The sequence below is a fragment of the Harpia harpyja genome, chromosome 6, assembly GCF_026419915.1.
Source record: "Harpia harpyja isolate bHarHar1 chromosome 6, bHarHar1 primary haplotype, whole genome shotgun sequence".
Taxonomy (NCBI): Eukaryota; Metazoa; Chordata; class Aves; order Accipitriformes; family Accipitridae; genus Harpia; species Harpia harpyja.
In genome coordinates this window covers 23241595-23263538 of record NC_068945.1, presented here as the reverse complement: position 1 = coordinate 23263538, position 21944 = coordinate 23241595, and the positions used below count along the sequence as shown (strand labels likewise).

The 21944-nt window shown below is 44.7% G+C and overlaps 1 protein-coding gene across 1 annotated transcript in view; it reads left to right on the top strand.

Annotated features, from left to right (window-relative positions):
* Window positions 1-21588, top strand: part of PAH (phenylalanine hydroxylase) — a 43012-nt gene extending 21424 nt beyond the window's left edge. The window contains exons 5-14 of the mRNA XM_052790098.1: window positions 4026-4114; window positions 6273-6340; window positions 9150-9346; window positions 9716-9851; window positions 11167-11236; window positions 12780-12836; window positions 13820-13915; window positions 14245-14378; window positions 17431-17546; window positions 18167-21588. Coding sequence (XP_052646058.1) covers window positions 4026-4114; window positions 6273-6340; window positions 9150-9346; window positions 9716-9851; window positions 11167-11236; window positions 12780-12836; window positions 13820-13915; window positions 14245-14378; window positions 17431-17546; window positions 18167-18210 — 1007 coding nt within the window. The 3' untranslated portion in view covers window positions 18211-21588. The remainder of the gene's footprint in view (window positions 1-4025; window positions 4115-6272; window positions 6341-9149; window positions 9347-9715; window positions 9852-11166; window positions 11237-12779; window positions 12837-13819; window positions 13916-14244; window positions 14379-17430; window positions 17547-18166) is intronic.
* Window positions 21589-21944: the final 356 nt, after the last annotated feature.

Below are 21944 nucleotides of genomic sequence, written 5' to 3'. Positions count from 1 at the left end.
AATCCAAAAAACATTGATCAGTGGGCCTCACCCCAAGCTGAGAGTGGGGAGTCTGAAGCACAAAAGAGTGAAGCGATTCCCCCCCCATCACACGAAGGTGGTGCCCAGCTGCCCGTCTAGAAAATAGGGATGGGATTGCTGGGTGTGCTCACCCTTCACGTGGTGTGAGTGAATAGTGACTCCTCTTTAGGACTCAAACACACTTTTTTCTACTCACCCCCTCTGACTAGTTTTACTCAAGGGGTTGGAGGTGCAGGAAGGTTACTAACAGCAAAGTGAGAGAGTATTTCTGGAGAACCTAGAGAACTAGCGGTGCACCCAGCAAAGAAATTCATTTGGGGAAGATCTTCCCGGGACTGCTGCTGCCATCTAGTGACTTGTTCAGGTCAAAGCAGGAGGGTGTGCAGCTCGGAAAGGGGGGGGAACTAAAAGCCACTGTGGCAGCCCGGGACCCCCCCCCCCCCCGGCTGGCAGCCACCCTCTGCCTGCTCTCCTTGGCTTGCCTGGAACAAATGGGATGGCTCCCAGCAGGAGGGTTGGATGGAGCAGGCTGGTGGTGGGACAGTGGGGGGGGGGGGAGAGCACTCTGCGTGGGGCTCAGCGTGTACCCTGTAAATCTGCTCTTGCTCCTCTGTGCGGGTGCCTTGTGGAAACCCGGTGCCCTCTGGGGTGTTAGGCTCAGCAGAAAGCAAGGCTGAATAGTCCTGGAGACAGAGGGGTCCTCTTATCCCATAGGTGGTCCGTCAGGTCTGGGGTGAAGCCCATCAGCAAGGCACTGCGGGGAGCTCAGGCAGCAGCTGCAGGATCAGGTTCATTTGGCACAAACCCCAAAATCGGACGGGGAGGTATGGCTGAGTGACAGTGCTCCCAGCTGAGCAGGGAGCCACACAGGGGAATGAGCTGTTTTCCAAGCACTGACTGAGCAAGCAGCACTCGTTTGTGCAAGAAAGTCATTAAATGAACCGCAAACATTTTATTGACAGAGAGATATTTATTGATAGAGAGTCTGCTGAGAGCCCCTGGGCTTGGACCAGCAGACCTTTGGGTGATATTAGCCTTGAAGTCCGTGTTGCTGACTTGCACTCGGCGTGCAGAGCATATGGGATGTGACTGCATGGCCTGAGCATGGGGTACATCCTTAGGTGGAGGTCTTATGCTCTTTCCTTAGAAAAAGTATAGTAGAACTGGAACTGGTGCAGAGAGAAGTGGTAAGAGTGCTCAAAGATAGCCCACGGATTCTGTGCCTGAAATACCCAGGCAAAGTCTCAGTGAGGAAGATGGATGGTAGGTGGAGGATCTGACAGGGAGCTATAAAATCCTAGGTAGCCTGGAGAAGGTGGATAACAACAAGTGATGTTTGTATGCAGGAACCAATTAACATCAAATGAAATAATCCAATTTAAAGCAAAAGAGAGTAATTTTTCATGTAAAGAAATGATAGAGCTCAGTGCTGCGCAGTTTCCTGCAGACAGATGTGTACATGGGCTCAAAGAGCAGTTTTAGTTGTATTTGTGAGAAGTGCATCACAAACTATTAAATTCAGGCATGGCTGTAGCCTCTGACTCAGGCAGAAGGGAAGGGAAAAAGAAAAGAGGCAGGCAGCTATGGTCAAAGGGCCAAAAATGTAAGAATGGGACAGCAGAAGGGAAACCCAAGCAAGCTGAATCCAGCAGCACTGGCGGCTCCCAAGACATGCCCAGCTGCCAGTGGTACTTGGTGGTGTTACCTACTGATGCGCTTCCCAAAGCGATGATGGGGAAAGGGCCCACGGTCCCTCCATCAAGATTCCCTGTCTCAGCATTGCAGAGGGCTGGGGTGGCCAGGCCCGGTGGTGACTGACGAGGGGGTCTCTGGCTTGGTATGCAACTGGATCATCCTGGAGCAGATGGAAAAGGGGGCTGCAGCCTGGTACAGTGTATTGGCTTTGTGTGGCAAGGTTTTGGTAGCGGGGGGGGGGGTTACAGGGGTGGCTTCTGTAAGAAGCTGCTGGAAGCTTCCCCTGTGTTCGAGAAAAGCCCATACCAGCCGGCTTTAAGACGGACCCGCCGCCGGCCAAGGCTGAGCCAATCAGTGATAGTGGTAACGCCTCTGTGATAACATTTTTAAGAAGGAAAAAAAAGTTGGGACGGGGGTATTAGGCAGCCGGAGAGAGGAGTGAGAACATGTAAGAGAAACAACCCTGCAGACACCCAGGTCAGTGAAGAAGGAGGGGGAGGAGGTGCTCCAGGTGCTGGAGCAGAGATTCCCCTGCAGCCCATGGGGAAGACCATGGTGAGGCAGGCTGTCCCCCTGCAGCCCAGGAAGGTCCATGGTGGAGCAGATATCCACCTGCAGCCCGTGGAGGACCCCACGCCGGAGCAGGTGGGTTCCTGAAGGAAGCTGTGACCCCGTGGGAACCCCGCGCTGGAGCAGGCTCCTGGCAGGACCTGCGGATCTGTGGAGAGAGGAGCCCACGGAGCAGGTTTTCTGGCAGGACTTGTGACCCCGTGGGGGGCCCACGCTGGAGCAGTCTGTGCCTGAAGGACTGCACACCGTGGAAAGGACCCACACTGGAGCAGTTCGTGAAGAACTGCAGCCCGTGGGAAGGACCCATGTTGGAGAAGTTCGTGGAGGACTGTCTCCCGTGGGTGGGACCCCACGCTGGAGCAGGGGAAGAGTGTGATGAGTCCTCCCCCTGAGGAGGATGAAGCGGCAGAAAATAACGTGTGATGAACTGACCGTAAACCCCATCCCCGTTCCCCTGTGCCGCTGGGGGGTTGGTAGAGAATCCGGGAGTGAAGTTGTGCCCGGGAAGAAGGGAGGGGTGGAGGGGAGGTGTTCTGAGATTTGGTTTTATTTCTCATTACCCTACTCCGGTTGATTTGTAATAAATTGAGTTAATTATTTTCCCCAAACTGAGTCTGTTTTGCCCGTGACGGTAATTGGTGAGAGATCTCTCCTGTCCTTATCTCGACCCACAAGCTTTTTGTTATATTTTCTCTCCCCTGTCCAGCTGAGAAGGAGGGGGAGTGATAGAACGGCTCTGGTGGGCACCTGGCGTCCAGCCAGGGTTAACCCATCACATACAGCCACTGCACGTGCATACCAGGCCTCTTGCTGTCGAGGGGACACGTGCCAGAGGACTGCTTGGATCACGCGGTGAATACACTCATGGCTCCGGGAAGGAGGTCTGACCCGGGATGACTCCTCCATGTACCTCACCAGCTGCAAAGAGCCTCTCCTCATAGCGCAATTGCCATGAAGACACTTGCCTTCTGCTTTCCCCGATCTGAACACATCGCATCTGGAAAGCCCTGTGATTCTTCCTTGCCCTCCACCTTATGTCCTTCTGTAAACGGAGGGCCGTGTGGGCATTACATGCTGTGTAATCAGCGTGGTCCCATTTCATATCCTGGCTGCGCCGTAGGCAGTGTGTATAGTATGTGAGTTGTTACAAGGCACAGGATGTGAGAACCAGGCCCAGGATGTTAATTAAATGAATGCATTATTGTATAATGACGGCAGTAATACAGCGCTACTCTGAGGTATTAGGCGGCCATTTATCATTTTATTTCTGCATCCTAGCTTATGTGAGGCCACCAAGTAGGTCTTAGAAAGAGATTTTTCAGAGAGTCAAATAATCCTGCACCCTTCTTGTTGTGGGGTTTCTTGCTGTACCTTTGAAATGGCTGATTCTAGCCACTGTGAAAGGAAGGATACTCTGGAAAAATTCCTGTGTTTTGGTAAGCCAAGAGACCAGAATAATAAACAGAAAATCATAAACATTGCAAGCCAGCTCTGCACCAAGGGCTAGATATTCCTGATGCTCTATATTCTTCCAACAGTGCAAACCAGCCACAATTCACACCAACAGGCAGGGTTTGCTCTTGCCTCTTGTTACAGGGAAAGGCCATTGCTGCCCAAAGAATTTAGCCCCTTGCATATGTTTCTTTGTATTTATGATGAAAAGATGGAAAGACCAGAAGAAGACCCCAAACCAAGTCATGAAGAAGCACACCAGTCTCTATTTCTTTTCTGTTTTGCAGTGCCGTGGTTCCCAAGAAGTATCCAGGAGCTGGACAGGTTTGCCAATCAGATCCTAAGCTATGGAGCAGAACTGGATGCTGATCATCCTGTAAGAAAGAGAACTTTATTTTTTTAACATGTTTCTAGTTATTGGGACAGATGTTTCTCTCATTTACATTTGCTCTGCTTTAAGACAGATCTAGTAGACTAAAAGTCTCACATGGTATAGGACAAGAGGGGTACCCCATTTCTAAGGTTAGAATCAGCCCAATCCCTGCTTGTGAAGTAAATCAGACCAAAGGTTGCTTTAATTTGAGCAAATACCAGGAAACCTTAAAAGTCATAGCGGTCATCAGAGCACAAGGCCACCACAAGGACACCTCTGGTTTTCCCAGGTGGCTCTGATATGGTGACGTCGGACTCATTTTGTGAATCAGTAGCAACAAAGACTTCAGAAGCAACATATCATAGCCCAGAGATAGGAAGACTGTTTTTTTCATCCTTGATTACATACACACGATTGAGCTTAGTGTCTCGTTACGTGGTTGTTAAATCTGACATGATTCTTGTATGGCAAGACACAACAAAAGAAAAGGTCCTTGTTTCAAAAAGTTTGTGGTTTAAATGGTAGGGTCAGAAAGTTTTTTTCATTGGCTTAGCTAATAAAAAAATTTATTCAGCGGTTTTTCAGCTCTTCCAGATACAAGAATACTTTCTGCCTCTATTCCCTCTCCAAGCAAACAACAACTTATTTTCATTTGTCAAAACACACTGAGTTCCATGCAGCGCAACAGAAATTGCTGCTATTAGTTTAATTGAGATAGGGTGATTATAAATAAATTACATGCAGCGCAACAAAAATTGCTGCTATTAGTTTAATTGAGATGGGGTGATTAGTCATTCACTACCTATTGCTTAATTCGAGATGTGTTATGTATCATGTACAATGATTCATGATGTTCAACGTGGTCATATGAAAGGCAGAATGAAAGGAGATACACTGAGTCAATGGCCCCCTTGTGTGTCATGCGGGAATAGACCAAGATTGTATTTGAAAAAAGAAACCAAAAAAAAAAAAAGATATTAAAAGGAATGAAGCATCTCTGCTCCAGTTCCTAGAATTAGTTAGTGAGCAGTTTATGCTTTAAAAAGGAAACCCAGCTGCTGGCGTAAGTAGGTGTGACAGTACATAGAGTGCAGAAAAAGAAATTAAAAGAGCCTGTGGTTTTAGTAGTTAAGTTATATGGTATTTAATCAGAAATACCTCTAGGCCAGGTTAATCTTGGGCAGAGCATTTTTTAGGCCATTGGCTGCCTCTTTTTGACTCACACTCTTAGATCTCCACTCGACTTCAGCCGTCTCCTGTACTTGGTTGTTTTTTGTGGCCCCTCAGTCCACTTGTGCTGTGCACCACTAAAAGAGATGCATTCGTGAACTGCTGCAGTGCCCAGTGAGTTGTTACTATTTGCCCTGCAGAAGTGTGTCCTAGCTTGGAAGGACGTTTCTTCACTTTAGGTGGTGAAGACACTCCTAGCCCCAAGGAACTTTCAGTCTAAATAGCAGACACACTGGGGTAGGAGAATGGTTATCCTAGACGAAGATTTAGAGATTAGATTTCTTATCCCTGGTTTTATTGGTAATTAGCTGCAAAGGTCAAGCTCCCAACCACAAGGTCTATTAGACATTCTCTGTAGTAATTAAACCCCTTCAAATGATTGAATTTGCAGTGCAAATAGGGCTTTTTGGCCTGCTAAGTGCCTACTGTTCTAACAGTTTGAAAATGGGCACCTTTAAGCATGATTCATGCTGAAAATCCACCTAAAATGTCTGACTGAGTTGATGAGTGTGTTTCTAGTGTGTTTTAACTCTGCTCCTCTAGATCAGCCCAGCAGTGCCAGGAACTTCAACAAGCTTAATGAGAAACCAGAAGGACATGGTTATCTGAGTGCCGTTAATTCAGTGTGTTGCTCTTCCAGGAAGGAGCACCTTGTCGGCGCTGTAAAGGAGCCCATTGCCCTTTTTTATAGCAAGTGAAAATGAAAAAATGAAAGGACTTGGGGGGCGAGAGGTGCTGGGAGGCTGCGGCAGACCGGGAAGGAGCGGTGGGTGCCCTGTGCGAGTGGAGCTGGGCAGGACAAGGTCAGCTTCCCCACTCATCCTCCTGCACTTGTCGGACTGCGCCGGCCGTGCCAGAGGGTGCTCAGTGAGAGGAAGGCTGTTCGCCATCTGCACTTATACTTGGACTTACCATCGCTGGTTCTCTCTAGGGGTTCAAAGATCCTGTGTACCGGGCCCGGAGGAAGGAGTTTGCGGATATCGCCTACAACTACAGACAGTGAGTGCTCAGTGCGTGGCTGGAAAACAAGCCCACATCTCCTGCCCTCTCCTAGGGCTCTCACCCTGCTGGCAATCCCTATTTTTCCACAAGCATCCTCCTGCTTTTGGCTTTTCTCTGCCATGTGTTTAAATCTTCCTGTTCATGCATTTATCCCGAAATCGCTGTAAAACAAAAGTAAATTGTTCCAGGCACACGTTCAGAAGAGAACGTTGCCTCATTTCTTTCCCCACAACACCCCTCTTCCCCGGCTTTGTTGTCTAATTGAGCAGCAGACTCCATTGCTACTACAAAGACCTGAGCATTGAATAAAGCCCCTTCTGGTATTCTCCCCATTAAACCAGGGTTGGGGGAGGAGTGCCTATCATTTACATTAAAGCAGGAGCTGCATACACTATTAAAATAATGAATAACTTATGGTTCTGATGCTAATCCAGCGCCTGATACTCTACTTTTATCATGTCTGACCCAGCTGCAATCAGCAATTTGGGCTCTCATTTCCCAAGAAAAATAAATGAATAGAGATGATAAATTCAGTTAGAACAGCCTTGCTTGATTGCTTTCAGTGATCAGATCTGGAGGAGATAAAATTGTGTTCCCAGAGCCACTCACACATTTATATCAGTACTACTGGGCCTGATTCTTGCTGAGACTGGTAAAAATTGTGATTGCAAAGGATAAAGTAACATATGTTGTACATTTACGGCTCCACTTTGCACGGGACTGCGATGAAAAGATAGTCCCTGAGCCAAAGAGCTAGTAATCTAATCACAAAATGAGAGACAAAATTGGACTGACTGATGGAAGGTGAAAAAAGTCAGGACCCCAGTTTATAGCTAGGAAATTTGGATAAGACTTTGTGACCAGATGTGGATGGATCTAATGCCCATTTGTAGGTATCACACAGAAGATTTACCTTTCCTGCCTAATGGATGACAAATTTTGCTCTCTAGTTTGCAGGCTTTCACCAAATCCTACATAGAAATAAACCAAAAGACATGTTAACCACCTCCTCCCCGCAAGATTCAAACTGAAACCATCTTAGGAAGATGAAACCATTATATTCCAAGATGTAACTAATTAATATTTAGTCTGTTATCCAGATCCTCAGACGCATTGGAAACAGAGCCTATACAGATTTGGACCTATGTCCCAAAAGCACCTTTTGTGTGAAGTTCTCGGACGTTCCAGTTAGGTCTTTCAGTAACAGAGCAGCAAGTAGGGTGTGAAAGCCCATGTCTGGGCTTCATGGAAAGAAGGCATGAGTTTTTTGTGACTTAGGGTGTTGATTCAGGAAGGCTCAGGTGGATCTGTGATGGCTTTGCCCTGAGTGCTACGCCTGGCAGACATGCCTTTCAGGGTCTGCAGTGGGGAGGAGAGGTCAAGGGGGTGTCTCCAGCATGGGGGGGCAGAGATGCAGAGAACTGGACGGGAGGAGAAGAACAACCAAAGTTATCAGGCTTCATGGGAAGTATCCAAAAAGGCAAATGTGCCTAGCTTGTGAAGGTGCTACTCAGCTACAAAGGTGAGGTGGGTCTGTGGTTGCTTGTCTTGTACTCTTCTTCCCACCATCAATTTCATCCTCTTCTGTGTCCCTTCTTTTGCACTTATTTTGTCCTCTTTCCTCCTGCTGTTTGCTTCTCTACTCTGCCTTTGCTCTTTTGCCTTCTCTCTCGGTACATTTACCCATTGTTTTTGTTGAATGCTTAATTTCCCCGACTTCTCTTATTTTTTGCTTTTAGCTTGCCTCTTCCCTCTGCCTTCCTTTGCTTCCGGCCCTGTTCATCCCTATAATTTTTTAATTGAAATTTGAAAGGTTTTTAAGCCATAGCTTCCCCCTGTAGCCCTGGAAGGTGGCTGAGGATTACTTAGGAGTGCTATAGGAACAAAAATCCCCCAGCTATCCTCATAATTCAACATGATGTTTAAAGCTCCACAGATCAAGGAGGGCTGATACAGAGAGACAGAAAATGATGATGCTCCAGAGGAGCTGCCCTGAGGCTCAAGGAAAAAATGAGGGAGTGGGAGATGGTGGGGTGTCATCAAGAGTTTAACAATGGGTCTCTGGGGCTTGGAAAGCTCCAGCATTATTCCAGCAGTGATGTTAACCCTATTAAGTTACTTAAAACCCTTTGATTTTTCAAAGCTGCTGGATTCACCTATGGCCCTATCATTATTGCTAAGGAATTGACTATTCACAGGAGGCCAAACTACATTGCTTGTGATTGTCTAATTCCTGCTAACTTCAACATGAGCTAAGCACATGGAGGCCTGAGGGTGGGATTTGACTCAAAATTACTCATTACAATTATAAAAAGTCAAACTGGCTGGAGTCTGCATCTGTTACAGCATAAAGCACAGATCAGAATTTCTCTGCCCCTCCAAGAAACAGAGTTTTCTGGAGCTGACGGTTTCCCTGTTGTAACCAAAACAATTAATGTAATGTGTATTAGAGCAAGAAATATAACAGCTGCTCCGTATCTAGAAATGCAAATAAATTGAAACCAACACCCAGCAAATATTTTTAGAAGAACATCTTGATAAGACAAATAAGCACTCATTTAGTTTTACCACAATAATGCAAGGAGTTGTCTAAAGGTCAGTATTTCAGCTGAGGTCAGTAGAGTCCTTCCCAGCCTGTGTCCAGGGGCAAGCAAGGCTCCTTTTGCAACTGCGTGTCAAACCAGAGACATCTCCTCTCCTGCACCAGCAGCTCCTGGCCAGCCCATGTAAAGCTCCTGAGTATGATGCTGGTGGCATAGGATATTTTCTCTGTCACTCCTATAGTGGGTATCCATTTTCTTTCCAGTGGCCAACCTATTCCTCGAGTCACCTACACGGAAGAAGAAAAGAAAACATGGGGCACTGTCTTCAGGGAGCTGAAGAGTCTCTATCCAACTCATGCTTGTTATGAACACAACCACGTTTTCCCACTGCTGGAGAAGTACTGTGGCTACCGGGAGGACAACATTCCCCAGCTTGAAGATATTTCAAAATTCTTGCAGAGTAAGTTTGAAGCATATAAAAGAACCGAATCAAACGAAAGGCCTCAGCTGTGAGTGGGGGTGATGCTTCCAGAGATGGAAGAGCAGTCCCTGCTTTACCACAAGCTCCCTGTGGTGCTCGGGCACACCACTTAGCCTGTGTCGCAGGTCCCTCTCTAAAACTTCTGGGGTTACAATGGTATGGATGCTCAGATACCGTGATGGTGGTATACATGGGTAGAAAATTCCCTGCTCTTTCACAGTTAAACTCTGTTTAACATAAGGAGAGCAAAGAAAACAATTAACAAACTTTTTCCACTGTGAGGAGTCAGAATAAGGATAAATCCAACACATTAGCTGTTTTTAAGATGCCATTTTTTTGTCCCTTCAGCCTGCACTGGCTTTCGCCTGCGTCCTGTTGCAGGCTTGCTCTCCTCTCGGGATTTCTTGGCTGGGCTGGCATTCCGAGTATTCCACTCTACGCAGTATATTCGCCATGCGTCCAAACCCATGTACACACCAGAGCCGTAAGTACTTTGGCACAGAAAGTGTGTAAAGTTGCAGCAGATGAATGGCAGGGTCAACCCAACTGGTAATAACTATGGGGGACTCTGGAGCACCCTCGGGAACAGAGCTGATGGAGACCAGCCAGGCGACTGTTCTCTTCTGAAAACATTTTCAGAAGATTTCTAGTCTTTTAACAAGCTGCATCCTCTTCTGCAAGTTCTTATGGGACCGATGAGACAGTTTTGCTACTGAAGGCATGCTTGTGTGGTGGCTGGGATGCCTACAAAGTGTACAAAGGCATTTAGCTTAGCTATTAGCACCCAAACAGTGGTGTGAAATCCAGTGCAGGAATGACTCAACATGTTGCAAGCGAGCTTCTGACAGCAAGCCAGAGGAAGCCAAGATCATTGATCCCTTCTCTTTTTCAGTTTTCTGCTGTAGTGTTCCTCTCTGTCCCTGTCCCTGTCCGTCATCCTTTTCCACTTGCTGTTTTCAAAACAGTTTTCTTCATCTGCTTCATATTGTTGCAATTTTTCCTCCCCTCCCTTACTGTTTCTTTGCTTCCTACTTCTTCCCACAACCTCCTTTCCCCCTCCATTTTTCTATCCCTCATTTTTCTGATTTTCCTCCCTGCTTCTGCTCACCCCATTCTCATCCTGCACAAAGCCAGGCTGAAATGTCTTCCCCAGACCTGGCCCTCCTGGGAGCATCTTATCCCTCTCCCCTTTCCATCTCACCAAATCACTTCTCTGTCTTTGAAAAATCTAGCAGTCCCTAGGTGAGTTCTTCCCCAGACATGCTTGTCCAGCTGCCAACTTCAACTTGTGATGAAAATAGTCCTGCCAGAGGAAGGGTGAGCTTCCACCTCTCAGTGGGAGGCTGTGGGCCTGAAAAGGGACTGGAGTTGAGCTCTTGAGGTACATGTTGACACCATGGTGAATTGTCTTAGTAGCCTGAGCTTCATCTAAAGAGGTTTTTTGTCCTTGAGACTGAAAAGTCCATGTTCTCTTTGGTGGGGTGATTTCTTTCTGGGCTTTCCCGAGCTGGGCAGGCAGTTGAATGGATAGTTTTCTTCCATAAGAAAAAACAAATAATGTATTATCCTTCCTCTGAGGAATGTATGATCATAAAAGCACTGAAAACCTTGGAGCATGCAAGAGTTTCCATCACAAGAATAATTTTAGAGCAAAAGGTTTTCCCGTGAGTCTTGAGCATTATTTGCTGGTAGGAGCAAATGCACTGCACTCTTGGCTATGTGCTGACTCTAGGGCATTCATCCAGCATTGCTGGACTTTTCCTAAATTAAAGTTATTCAGATCTCATGTTTTCCTGCAGTGATATTTGCCATGAGCTGCTAGGACATGTGCCTCTTTTTGCTGATCCCAGTTTTGCTCAGTTTTCCCAGGTAAGTTACTCAGTGGTTATACTATTTACATAATTGAACACACCAGAGACTAGGTAATGGATGAACCAAGAGCTCTGAGGGGTGGGGTAGATTCACCTTTAAGCATACTGTTTAAGAGTGGCTGAAGCTGATTTATTTATTGCTTGAAATCTTGACACAAATCACTTAGGTGAACTCATACGCTCAATCTCCAAACGTCTGTCTTGTGTGAGTTGTTTTTTTACAGGCAAACCCTTTGCGAAGCCATCATCTAAAAACCTTTTTGTAGATGTTGATCCTTCTGAGCAAAGTTAAATGGCTCATGAGTCAGATGAATTATTGCCCCACCATGCAGTCCAAATGTTAGGGAAAGTGGAGATTTTTTTTTCTTTTCTATTGAAGCCACAGAGGAGGCTGAGTAAAGTGAGGAACTGTCCCAGCTGCAAGCATGGGAGAAGGCTGGAGAGGAGCTTTCTCTCTGGTAGTGTTAATGTCTCTGGAAAAGAAGCCAGACCTCGGTGAAGGAGTAAACTTTTGGCTGCATCTTACCAGAAAAAATGAAAAGACACAGAGAAAGTCATAAAGACAGAAAGAAGGAAGGAAGGAAGGAAAGCAAAGAAGGAAGGAAGGAAGGAAAGCAAGGAAGAAGGAAAAAAGAAAAAATAGAGACATTAAGAGAAAGAAAAAGAGAGAGACAAAGAAAGAAGGAAGGAGGACAGAAGGGTGGAAGGATGGAAGGACAAAGGAGGGAAGGAAGGGAGAATGGACTTAATGTAACATCCTGCTCAAAAGATAAAAGTCAACTTGCTGTAGTTAGTAAGCACTCAGTATTGCCCTCAGGCTCTGCCCTTTCCCAGAACTGGGGTTTCCTTCACTGCATAAGATAAGCCCCACTGCACCTTGGCTTATTTGGATTTGACATGGTGATGGCTGCTCCCATGCTCTTGGGGGGTGTGTGTGGGGTGCTCTGATTTTTGCACTGTGCAGTCCTCATTGGAGCAAACCGAGAAAGGAACCTGCTTTTATACAGTCTTTTGTGGCTGTCTTCTGAATCCAGCTATTGCATGCCTCCCAGGAAAGTCTCCATTAGCTCCCAAGGTATGAATAAGCTCTTTCAAATCGTGCCATGTCATTCAGAAAAAATAACTCATTCAAAGCTCCAGGAAAACTCCTGTAATCAGGGCCCATCAAAACAAAGAGAAATATTTAAGGTGTGTGGGTGTGATTGATTTACCTCCTTTTCACCATATCATTCTTCCAGATGTACATTGTAGACTTGATCAAAAGCCTGTCAAAGCAAGAGGAAAATTTTATTTGACCTCAATGGGCTTTGTACAAGGCACAAAGGATCATGCCTTGTAAATGACATTTGGACGAGACCCTTTGTTCATTTCTGGAAAGATTTCTGGTTTAAAATTGATGTTGCATGATAGGAACATGTTCTGTAAACATTTGTGTGTGGTAGTAAGCGATGGTAACATTTAAAATGTGAGAAATTACATAAGACAAGACAGGAAGAATGTTTGCAATAAACAGCTTGAAGAATAATGGTTTATTGTTACAGGAAATTGGACTGGCATCTCTGGGAGCTCCGGATGATTTCATCGAGAAACTCGCGACGGTAATTTAATAAATGAGGGCTCAATTTTCCAAAGCACCCTGTGTTGTCTTGATTCTGCTGCCACTGAAGTCACTGATAGAACTCCCATAGAGTTGAATGGGAACAGAGTGAAGTCCATGATTGGAAAACCCCACCCTGAAACAGTTGCATTAAAGGAAAATATCTTTGGCACCTCTTATTCAAAGTGACAGTTGTGATTAAACACAGAAGCCCCGACGAGATTTCCTGCAGCACAAACATATTGGGCAAGAAGAGATTACATGTTACTACATCCCCACAGGGATTTTCAGGAGGCAGCTTCAGTAGCTGTTCTACCTGCAAGTGTCTCTTCTCTTCTTGTCCTCGGCACTCAGTGTGGCTCACCTGAATCCTACGCTGAGACTACTGAGACCCAGAGTTGCAAACTTCGAATCAAAACAAGGGTATGCCTACGAGATTAGTTTCCCCAGCACCAACTCACCTGGGCAAAGCCTTGCACCATCTTTGCTGCTTCTGACAGATGAGGTAGTTCTTCTGAGCCAGAGCAGGTATCCCTTCAAAATGAAGACCAAGAAGTCAAGCTAGGCCACACACCACCCTCCTTCAGTATTGCACTAACAGCCCATTCCCTCTCTTGCTGCTGCAGTGGATGCCCTCTGTGTGAAACAGGACACAAACTTGTATCAGCTAAGGTTCAAACTTCAACCGGGTTGGCCAGCCAAAATGAAATTTTATTGTTATAGTTTCATTGTCTCTGCTCTGCTGACAAATGTAGGCACAGTAAAACACAACTGTGTTTGTCAGGCACATTGAGTGTAGCACAGTGCCCCTTCCAGGAGAAGAATTTCAGTCTGTGAGGACATTTATTGTATTCATACAGTTGGTATTTGACACATGGAAACATTTTAAATAGAAATGCAAACTCCAAATGTGTTCAAATCAATGATGTGCACCTACTCTTTTTGATCAAGGAATCGTATGTTTCTGTCGAATTTTCTTGCTAGGTTTATTGGTTTACGGTGGAGTTTGGACTATGTAAGGAAGGCGATTCACTCAAGGCATATGGTGCAGGGCTGCTGTCTTCATTCGGGGAGCTGCAGGTGTGTTCTATAAAACAACATTTCAAAGATGTTTATAATCGCTCAAATTTCTCTTCTGAATGTCTTCAGATCCTTATTATGTCTTCATACTTTGTGCATAGAAGTAGCATGAAGTGCCATACTTCACTGAAGAGCTCTAATAAATGTGTCAGTGTACACATACACAGGGGACTCATACCTGCTTCTTTCCTCGTGACATTGTCATTGTATTCCACAGGAGCAACTCCTTCCTGTCTGAAACTGAGTGGCATTCAGTAGCTCTGTATTTCTTTCACAGCAAATTCAAGCACTTTTAAACTGAAATAAATGTCTTACCTTTTTGCTTATAGTATTGTTTATCAAGTGAGCCTGAGATTCAGCCTCTTGTCTTGGAGAAGACTGCTGTGCAGAAGTACCCTGTTACTGAGTTCCAGCCTGTCTACTATGTTGCTGAAAGTTTTAAAGATGCAAAAGAAAAGCTAAGGTAATCCACTCAGTCCATAGAAGACCCAATCTCTTGTCCGTTGCCAATACAGTGGATCCCGTTGCCATAACAGGTCTTGGGTTGACAGTAATATTTTGAGAGGCGTTAGAAAAAGTTGTGCAATGTTTAGAGAGACTAAGCAGTTGTTACACTCAAAATCTTGTTATGGGCAATAAGGGGAACATACCTTATGCATGAAGCCAAGAATTTGTGGTTAGTCTGGTTAAGAGTTTCATCTGTATAACCAAAATGCAACAAAAAATTATTATTAGTCCAGTTGCAGTGATACTAACACGTAGGGTCAAAGCTAGCTAACTAATGCAAAAACAAGTCTCTAACAATACTATAGTTAAAAGTTCTTATACAAAAAAGTCTCCTAGTATCTACTCCTTTTCCTCTGAAGTTATGCTTACCCTTGCACTTTCTTTTGTGTCTTAAGTCAACAGTTTCATTTTGGGGGGGGGTGGGGGGGTGGAGTTGTCAAGTAATCAGCATCTTGAAGTCTTCAGAGCAGGGCTGTGATGTTAATGAACGGAGTTTCTTCCTCTTGTTTGTGAGGAGGTGGATGGTGTCGGTGCTTCCTTTCTTTCTGCTCAGCCCAAGGTTTCCTCAGGGTCATTTTTATGTTTTCTGACATCCTTTACATGTTGCTCTTTCTACATCAGTCTGCAAATCCGTGTTGCTTCTGACTTTACTATTTATGTTAAATATTTTTTTCTTTGTCCCTTTTGTTTTCTCTAAAACTGTTTTTTTTTCTCAGCTCCTAAGTTTGCTTTACTGTGAATAACTGACCAGTGGGAAGTTGTTGATAGCCCAGGGACCACCAGCGTCATCCTATGCTCATGCCTTTAAGGCCTCTGTTACCAGCCCATACTGGTACTCCTTTATGCTGCATCATTACTTTAGGGTCAGACTTAGTTCACTGTGTACAGTGTGACTACTTGCTGTTCCTGCCTGTATAAAAATTATTAATGATAGGCATTATAGCACACAATTATTCAGAATTAAGCAAAACTAAAACAAATTAGGTAATAGCTACATGGTCATTAGACAATTGTTATTACAGCTAAACAAAACTCCAAGCAAGGCTAATAACCCCAGTCCTGAGGCCTGTGTGGTTAGCTTAATACAGAGCCTCCAGCTTGTTACCAGCAGTGTGTTTACAAGACTACAGGGCTACACAGTAAATCTTTCAGTCATCTGTGACTCAAATACCGATTCAGTTCCAGTTCAACAAGACTTTGAAATAATGGTCCAGGTTCAGTTCTGGTTCTTCAGACAGGAATGGTTCAGGCTGTGTTTGGGGTTCAGCCAGCCTGGGTTCCACCTCACAACAATACTTCTATTTCTGTTTAAAAAAACCCACCACGATATTTCTGGATGTTAGCCAAGCCACTGGGGGTTAGCCTTGGTTCACACTCAACAAATTTTTCACTTGGAGATGCCACACAGGGACTTGTCCCAGACCTGCAGTCTCTTCTCTCTCTCTCTCTCTCTCCCCCATTCACAGATAAACACATACTGAGACCCAAGATATTCTGCTGCCCCAGGCTCCCCAGCTTCAAGGTCTTCCTAGCTGGCTCCCCAGCTCCAAGGTCTTCCTAGCTACCTCCCCTGCTGCTTCCTCAGTCATCATAAGCCTGCAGCATCTCCTTCTGCCCTTTTCTCTGGGGTAATACATGAGAAAGATTGCCTTCTCTTCTAGTTTGTGCCATTAATATCCCCCCCACAGTTTCTATCTTCTCTGTATACTTCTCTAACTGAGTAGCAGGTTCCTTGAGAAAGTGGAAGATGCTGCCTTATTCTATACAAACTATCTGGGAGCTTCTTTAATTTTTTCAATGACCAAATTGGAAAAGTGGTTAAATTGAAATAGAGGTCTAGGGGTTGGTCCAGTGCCTGTGTTTGTGGCTTGCACCTGGACACGTGTGTTTGCATAGAAACATCCCTGAAATATTACTCTGAGGCTGACCTAAAATATTTCAGCTTAAGGCATTCATCTTCTAATTAGGATCTTACCTTCAGCTGACACTTAGGAAGACTGTCTTCTAACTTTGATCTCTCCCCTTAGAAAAACTGGACTGATGCCACTAAACACTTTCATCATAGCCAACACTATTTTTTTCCACTGTCACACCTTGTGGCCTGTTCACACTGAACTCTATTTGAGACAATGGCCTTAGCTGATAATAATTAGGACTAAACTGAAGGAGCAATGTGGAGGTGGCATCCAGCATATTCCACTGTTCTGGGCATACGGGATTTACCATGCTGAGTCACAGTCTGTATAGTGGGGCTCCATAAGCAACTCCTGCGTGCTTTCCTTCCTCTTTCAGCAATAACTTCAGTAATCCGAAGCAGATATATAAGCCAGTATCCTGCTGCGGTCTACAAGGAGTCTGGAACAATAGCTCTGGCCATCTCATCCCATTCAGAGTCCTCCTTTCCACAGTTCTGTGGTTATGCAGATTAATGTTTTCCCAAGATACCAAAATCTTAATGCTTCTGCCATGGAATTAACTATTTTGCAGCAGGGAAGGCTGCAAATAAAGGGTGACAAGAATGCTGCTTCACTCCATTGACTATCTCCTATCTTTGCAATGACCTGGAAGCCACTACCAACCATGCCAAAAGTTAGCGCTCTGCTTGCTCCTTGGTATGCCAGGATGGCATAGGTACTTGACCTTGTTTTCCCAGAAACTGCAGATGTGGATCAGAATTCCTATATTTTGCACTACTGAAAGGAAAATGAGATTTTCAAATCTGGCAAATCCCAACAGCTACGTAGTTGGCCTATACCAGGAGCAGTGTTGCCATGCCAATAGCATAATTAGTCCTGTTTGGGGAAAAAAACAAAGGTGGTAAGGACAAATGCAGATTCAAGTGTGTTACAGAATGCTGTAGGTCTCAGATCACTCAGCAGGAATTTCAGTTATTTCTCTCGCAGATTTTCTTATTCCCCTCATCAACAAATACACACACCAAGAAAAGAGTGAGTTACTGATAAAAGGAGCTTTTCAAGTTTGTATGTGTTTTTGTATTCTTGCCTCAGGAAATTTGCTCAAACGATCCCTCGTCCTTTCTCTGTTCGGTACAATCCCTACACCCAGAGGATTGAAGTCTTGGACAATGCAAAGCAGCTGAAGAACTTAGCCGACACTATCAATAGTAAGGAACTACAGATTTGTTACCTTGAATTCCTCAAAATCTGGATCAGAAGTAGCAATCGCAAAGCAGATTTCGTCTGGTTGCATTTAATGCTCTGACCCTGACCAAGATAAAGCAGCACACTTCTCCTTTCTGGTGCAAAAATTGCTTCCTAATTCTAGCCAAGCTTCAAAATAGCATTTCCACTTGGCTGTAGCGTGTTACATCCAAAATATCCAGTTTTAGTGGAGGTCCTAAGAAAGGCCAGAAGGCCTTGTGGTGGATTCTGATGTGTGGCTCTAGCTGTTCTCAGTAAGGAAGAAAAGGAAAAGCTTGGCTTTAATCACATTTTCTTTTGCCATTCTAACCTTTTTCCTGATACATTTTCCCCCTAACATTGGCTAGCCTGCTGGGAGCCAGCAGCCCTGGTCCTGTGAGCCACCCCTGTATGGCTCATGAAGGCAAAGGGCTGGCTCTGCAGACCTTACTCCAGTAAGACCCTAATAAATGTGTCCAATCCAGTACTTCTTTGCTCACCTTATTCTTTCAGGGAATGGATATAAAGGGTAAATATATACAGGAGTGTCAGAAATGGGCTAGGTGTAGAATTAACTGCTCTGATTTGATTATTTCCTTTGCAGGTGAGATGGGGATCCTTTGCAATGCCCTCCAGAAGATAAAATGAAGATTTTCTGTAACTTGCTAATCACTGGCTACCGACTAGAAGCTGCCATGTGCAAATGCCAGTCTTCATCTAGTTTCAGTCTATTATCTTCCTGCATACTGCATGAATGCTTATGTTATATATCTTAATTACTATAGATTAGCAGAGAAATAGACGTCTGCAGGTGACCCTTGACTCTTTTGGCCTTCAGACACTAATCCATTTTTTCTCCCTAATGCACAGAAATAACCTTAGTTCTGGGAATCTGGGGAAAGCCTCCATATCTCTTGTGCCAAAGGTTAGCAGAAGGAGGAGATCTCCACCATGCAGAGCTATAGTCTGCTGCAGCTGTGAGGTTGCATTACCACCCTGGGCCCAGAGCCAGGATAGCAATGACTAACAGACTAATCCACCTTGTTTTCTCTCACAGTCATTCTCCCCTCAGTCCCTCACATTTGTGCAAGGTTCCCATGGAGTTCCAAACTCTACACCTTTCAGGGGGGATACATATACTGCTCGGCCCTCTGTACCTCCACTTTTACACCCAAGCACCTCTGTCCTGAAATACTTATTTTTTCCTAAAAAGCTGATGTTGTAATTGATCCAAAGCACAGATGCTAGTGGAAAAGACAGCAAGTATGCTGCAGCCTCATTAACAAAGATTTATCACCATGTGTAAATATAATGTATTTGCACAAGCACCAATCCCCAAAAGGTTTGTGCAAGTCAAGAACACTGTATGCTGTGATGTGTCATTGATCTGCAGAGCAGAGTGCCTAAGCAAGGCACTGAGACTGCTTATCCAGTGCATGGAGCCTGTGCCTTAATACAGTACCCACAGAAAATTCCCTTCAGAGGAGAGTTACCTAAAGGCAAGTCTATGTGGCTTTTTGCGGTTGGATGTGAGGCCAGTTTGTCAATACTTTGTGCAAGCAAGAAACAATGCAGATGTTTTAACAGGGCATCAAGGCCTTATTAGTCCAGTCTCAGACCTGTGCTGGCTGTAATGTTGTGTAACATCATGGATTCAGAGCTGATTTAGTACCAGTCAGCTTACAGAAAGGGGAGACCTCTCTTAATAGACATACTCAGCTACTCACTGTGGAAGGCTGATGTGTGAAGGCTACCTTGTGTTGTGTGTGTCCTTCTCTGACAGCACTTTATTCAGCACTGCTACAAGGTGTCTCCTAACCCAGAAGGTGGATACCAACACCTTGCAAATGGAGGAGAAGTGGTTCTTACGATGCAGTGAAGACATCAGAGCCTTCCAACTCCTAACTCACTGCATCTGTGGCTAGAGTCCCCAACAAAGCTATGGAAGACCTGCGTTAGCTGTGTCCCAGTCTGAGTGCATTCAAACCCAAACATGATATCTTTCAAGACAGCTTCTAAGTCATGATACTTTTTGGAGTCTCCTTCCTTCTCCCACTTGAGCTTTAATCTCCCTTTTTTGGTGAAAGCAGTTTTATTCTTCCTGGAGTATAGCTCGACTGAGGCAGCAAATGGAAGCAAGGGTGATTCCAGCTTAACCCAATGGCTAAGCCATGGAGAGAGAAGAGCTTTGCTGCTCAGGAAGCTATTTCTGTAGTTTATCCAATAACTTCACTCAAAGCAGCGAAATGCCCTCTTGGACTGGTCCACATTGTATAATGCCTCCCTGTAGCTCCCTAGTTGAAGGGGGAAGGAGATCAACACTTGTGCATTGGAACAGAATGGAGCAAAGCAGAACACTATTTCCAGCTTGAAACAATTCTGCATCATGATACTAACATGATTCAGAAGCCACATTTCTGTTAGAAGATCGAAAGACGGAGAGGGATTTGAAAGTCCATGAGTCTCATACCTACTATTGTACTACTCTTGTATTTATGGTTTGAAAATCAATGGAGCTTTAATGTAAGCATCATCCTTTAGGACGATAGAAAGTACAGCTGTTTCCATTATATTTATGGTGGGTAATAACATTAATCTAAGGATACCAGCTGGAACCCTTTTCAATAGACACATACTTATGCAAAATGGTATCATTTTGGTGCTTTGAAGTAAGCTTTTTTATCTCTGTATCTTTTTTCTTCCTTTTTTTTTTTTTCTCATGACAATGTCTGTGTAGATCTTTCAATCCTGCTTGGCATGTATTTTCAGTGTAAAAGTAGCCCATATTTTTCTCTCTTAATATAATAGGACCCATAAGGTAACTGCGTACCACAAAGAGAGAATTTCATCCCAAGGGTGAAGTCTTTCAAACTAATCCTCAGACAGCTTTCCAAGCTCCTCTGCTTCTGGCTGTTATGAGTGACAGCAGCAGTAAATCTGTAGTGATACTGAGAACCCAGGATACATGGTTGTCTTTTATGTGCAAGTGGAGTGGTTAAAGATTATTGTTGCCACATGTCTGATTCTGTGTCCTTAATGCAGGTTTAAATGAGCAATAACTGCAGCCAAAGCAGCCTAACATAGCTGTTCAGCAAGACTGAGAGATGAGAAAAAGTTAAAGGTTCAGTTTTAAAAGCAGATGAAATATACTGAAAGTAGATTTTCTTGCAGAACAAATTAGCTTGTGCCTATGTGCTTTAAATAGTACACATAAGTTGCATTTAAATAGGACTTCTTAATGGGTGACTTCTTATTTCCATGCTTAAAGAAAATAGAAGTTGTGTAGCAAAATGCTTTTTGCATTACCTGGCCAGTCTAACTCCTCTTTGTAAGGTAACCACACAGGGCGATCAGAATTAAATAACCAGGTGGGAGGAATGCCCATCTGAGGTGGTTTCCAACTCAGAAAAGGCTCTCTTGCACTGGCTGACTATCACTCATCCAGACAAGATCAGGAAACCGATATTAAAAAAAAAAAAAATCTCTTGATGTGTGTAATTACCTAGAAATGTACAGCAAAACCTTGCTTGCTCTACCTTTGCATACTCTGTACATCTTTGTATGCTACTCTGACCAACCTATCCCAAGCTAATCTTTTAAGTAACCTTCCTCTCTTCTATCCCACTATGATCACATTTCTTGATGTCCCCATCTCCAGCTCTGTTTCAGGTGATCAAAGAAGCCCTTTCATGAGGCCCTTTTCCTTTTCAGTGACCTTGGCCAAGGTCAGTGATGGTGATGGAGGGAGGGTTTGTCAGTACAGGTTGCACAGGGAGGTGGTCTCCTCTGGGTGTCCTAAGATGCCTAGATCTGACAGCTGCCTTGGAGAAGGGACACTTTATTCCCCAAAGGATGCAGAAATTATTGAAAGAGGGATTAAGCACAGGAACACTCCACAGGAGTGCATTCTTTTAAAGCCTGTCTCTTTGCTGCTTCAAACCATGCTGGCAGTTGGCAGAGAAGACTTTTTTGATGTTCAAATGTAACCATTTAAATTAACCTAAATAAACAGAAATATTAATGCCATATCCATTTCAAATGAATAGCACTGTGCTCATACAGGGTAGAGATATCCACAATGGTAACATCAAAAATGGGCAGGTTGTTTGTGGTGATCAGCCATAGCCTTTTAAAGCACCCACCCCAGGGACTGCACGAGAGGGGGTGACCCTACTTTTGGGGTGGGAGAGCCCCACCTTCTGCAGGGAGAAGCTGCCTGTCCCCATGGGAAAGGATGACACACTGTGTTCCAGTCATTGCATAGCCCTTTAAACTGCAGCACCCAGTCCGAGACCTCTCCTCCTGCACTCCTAGAGGTCCCCGAAAGTGCTGAAAGCAGGACTCTGGGATGTCTCAGCAGACTTGACTTACATCATGGGTGA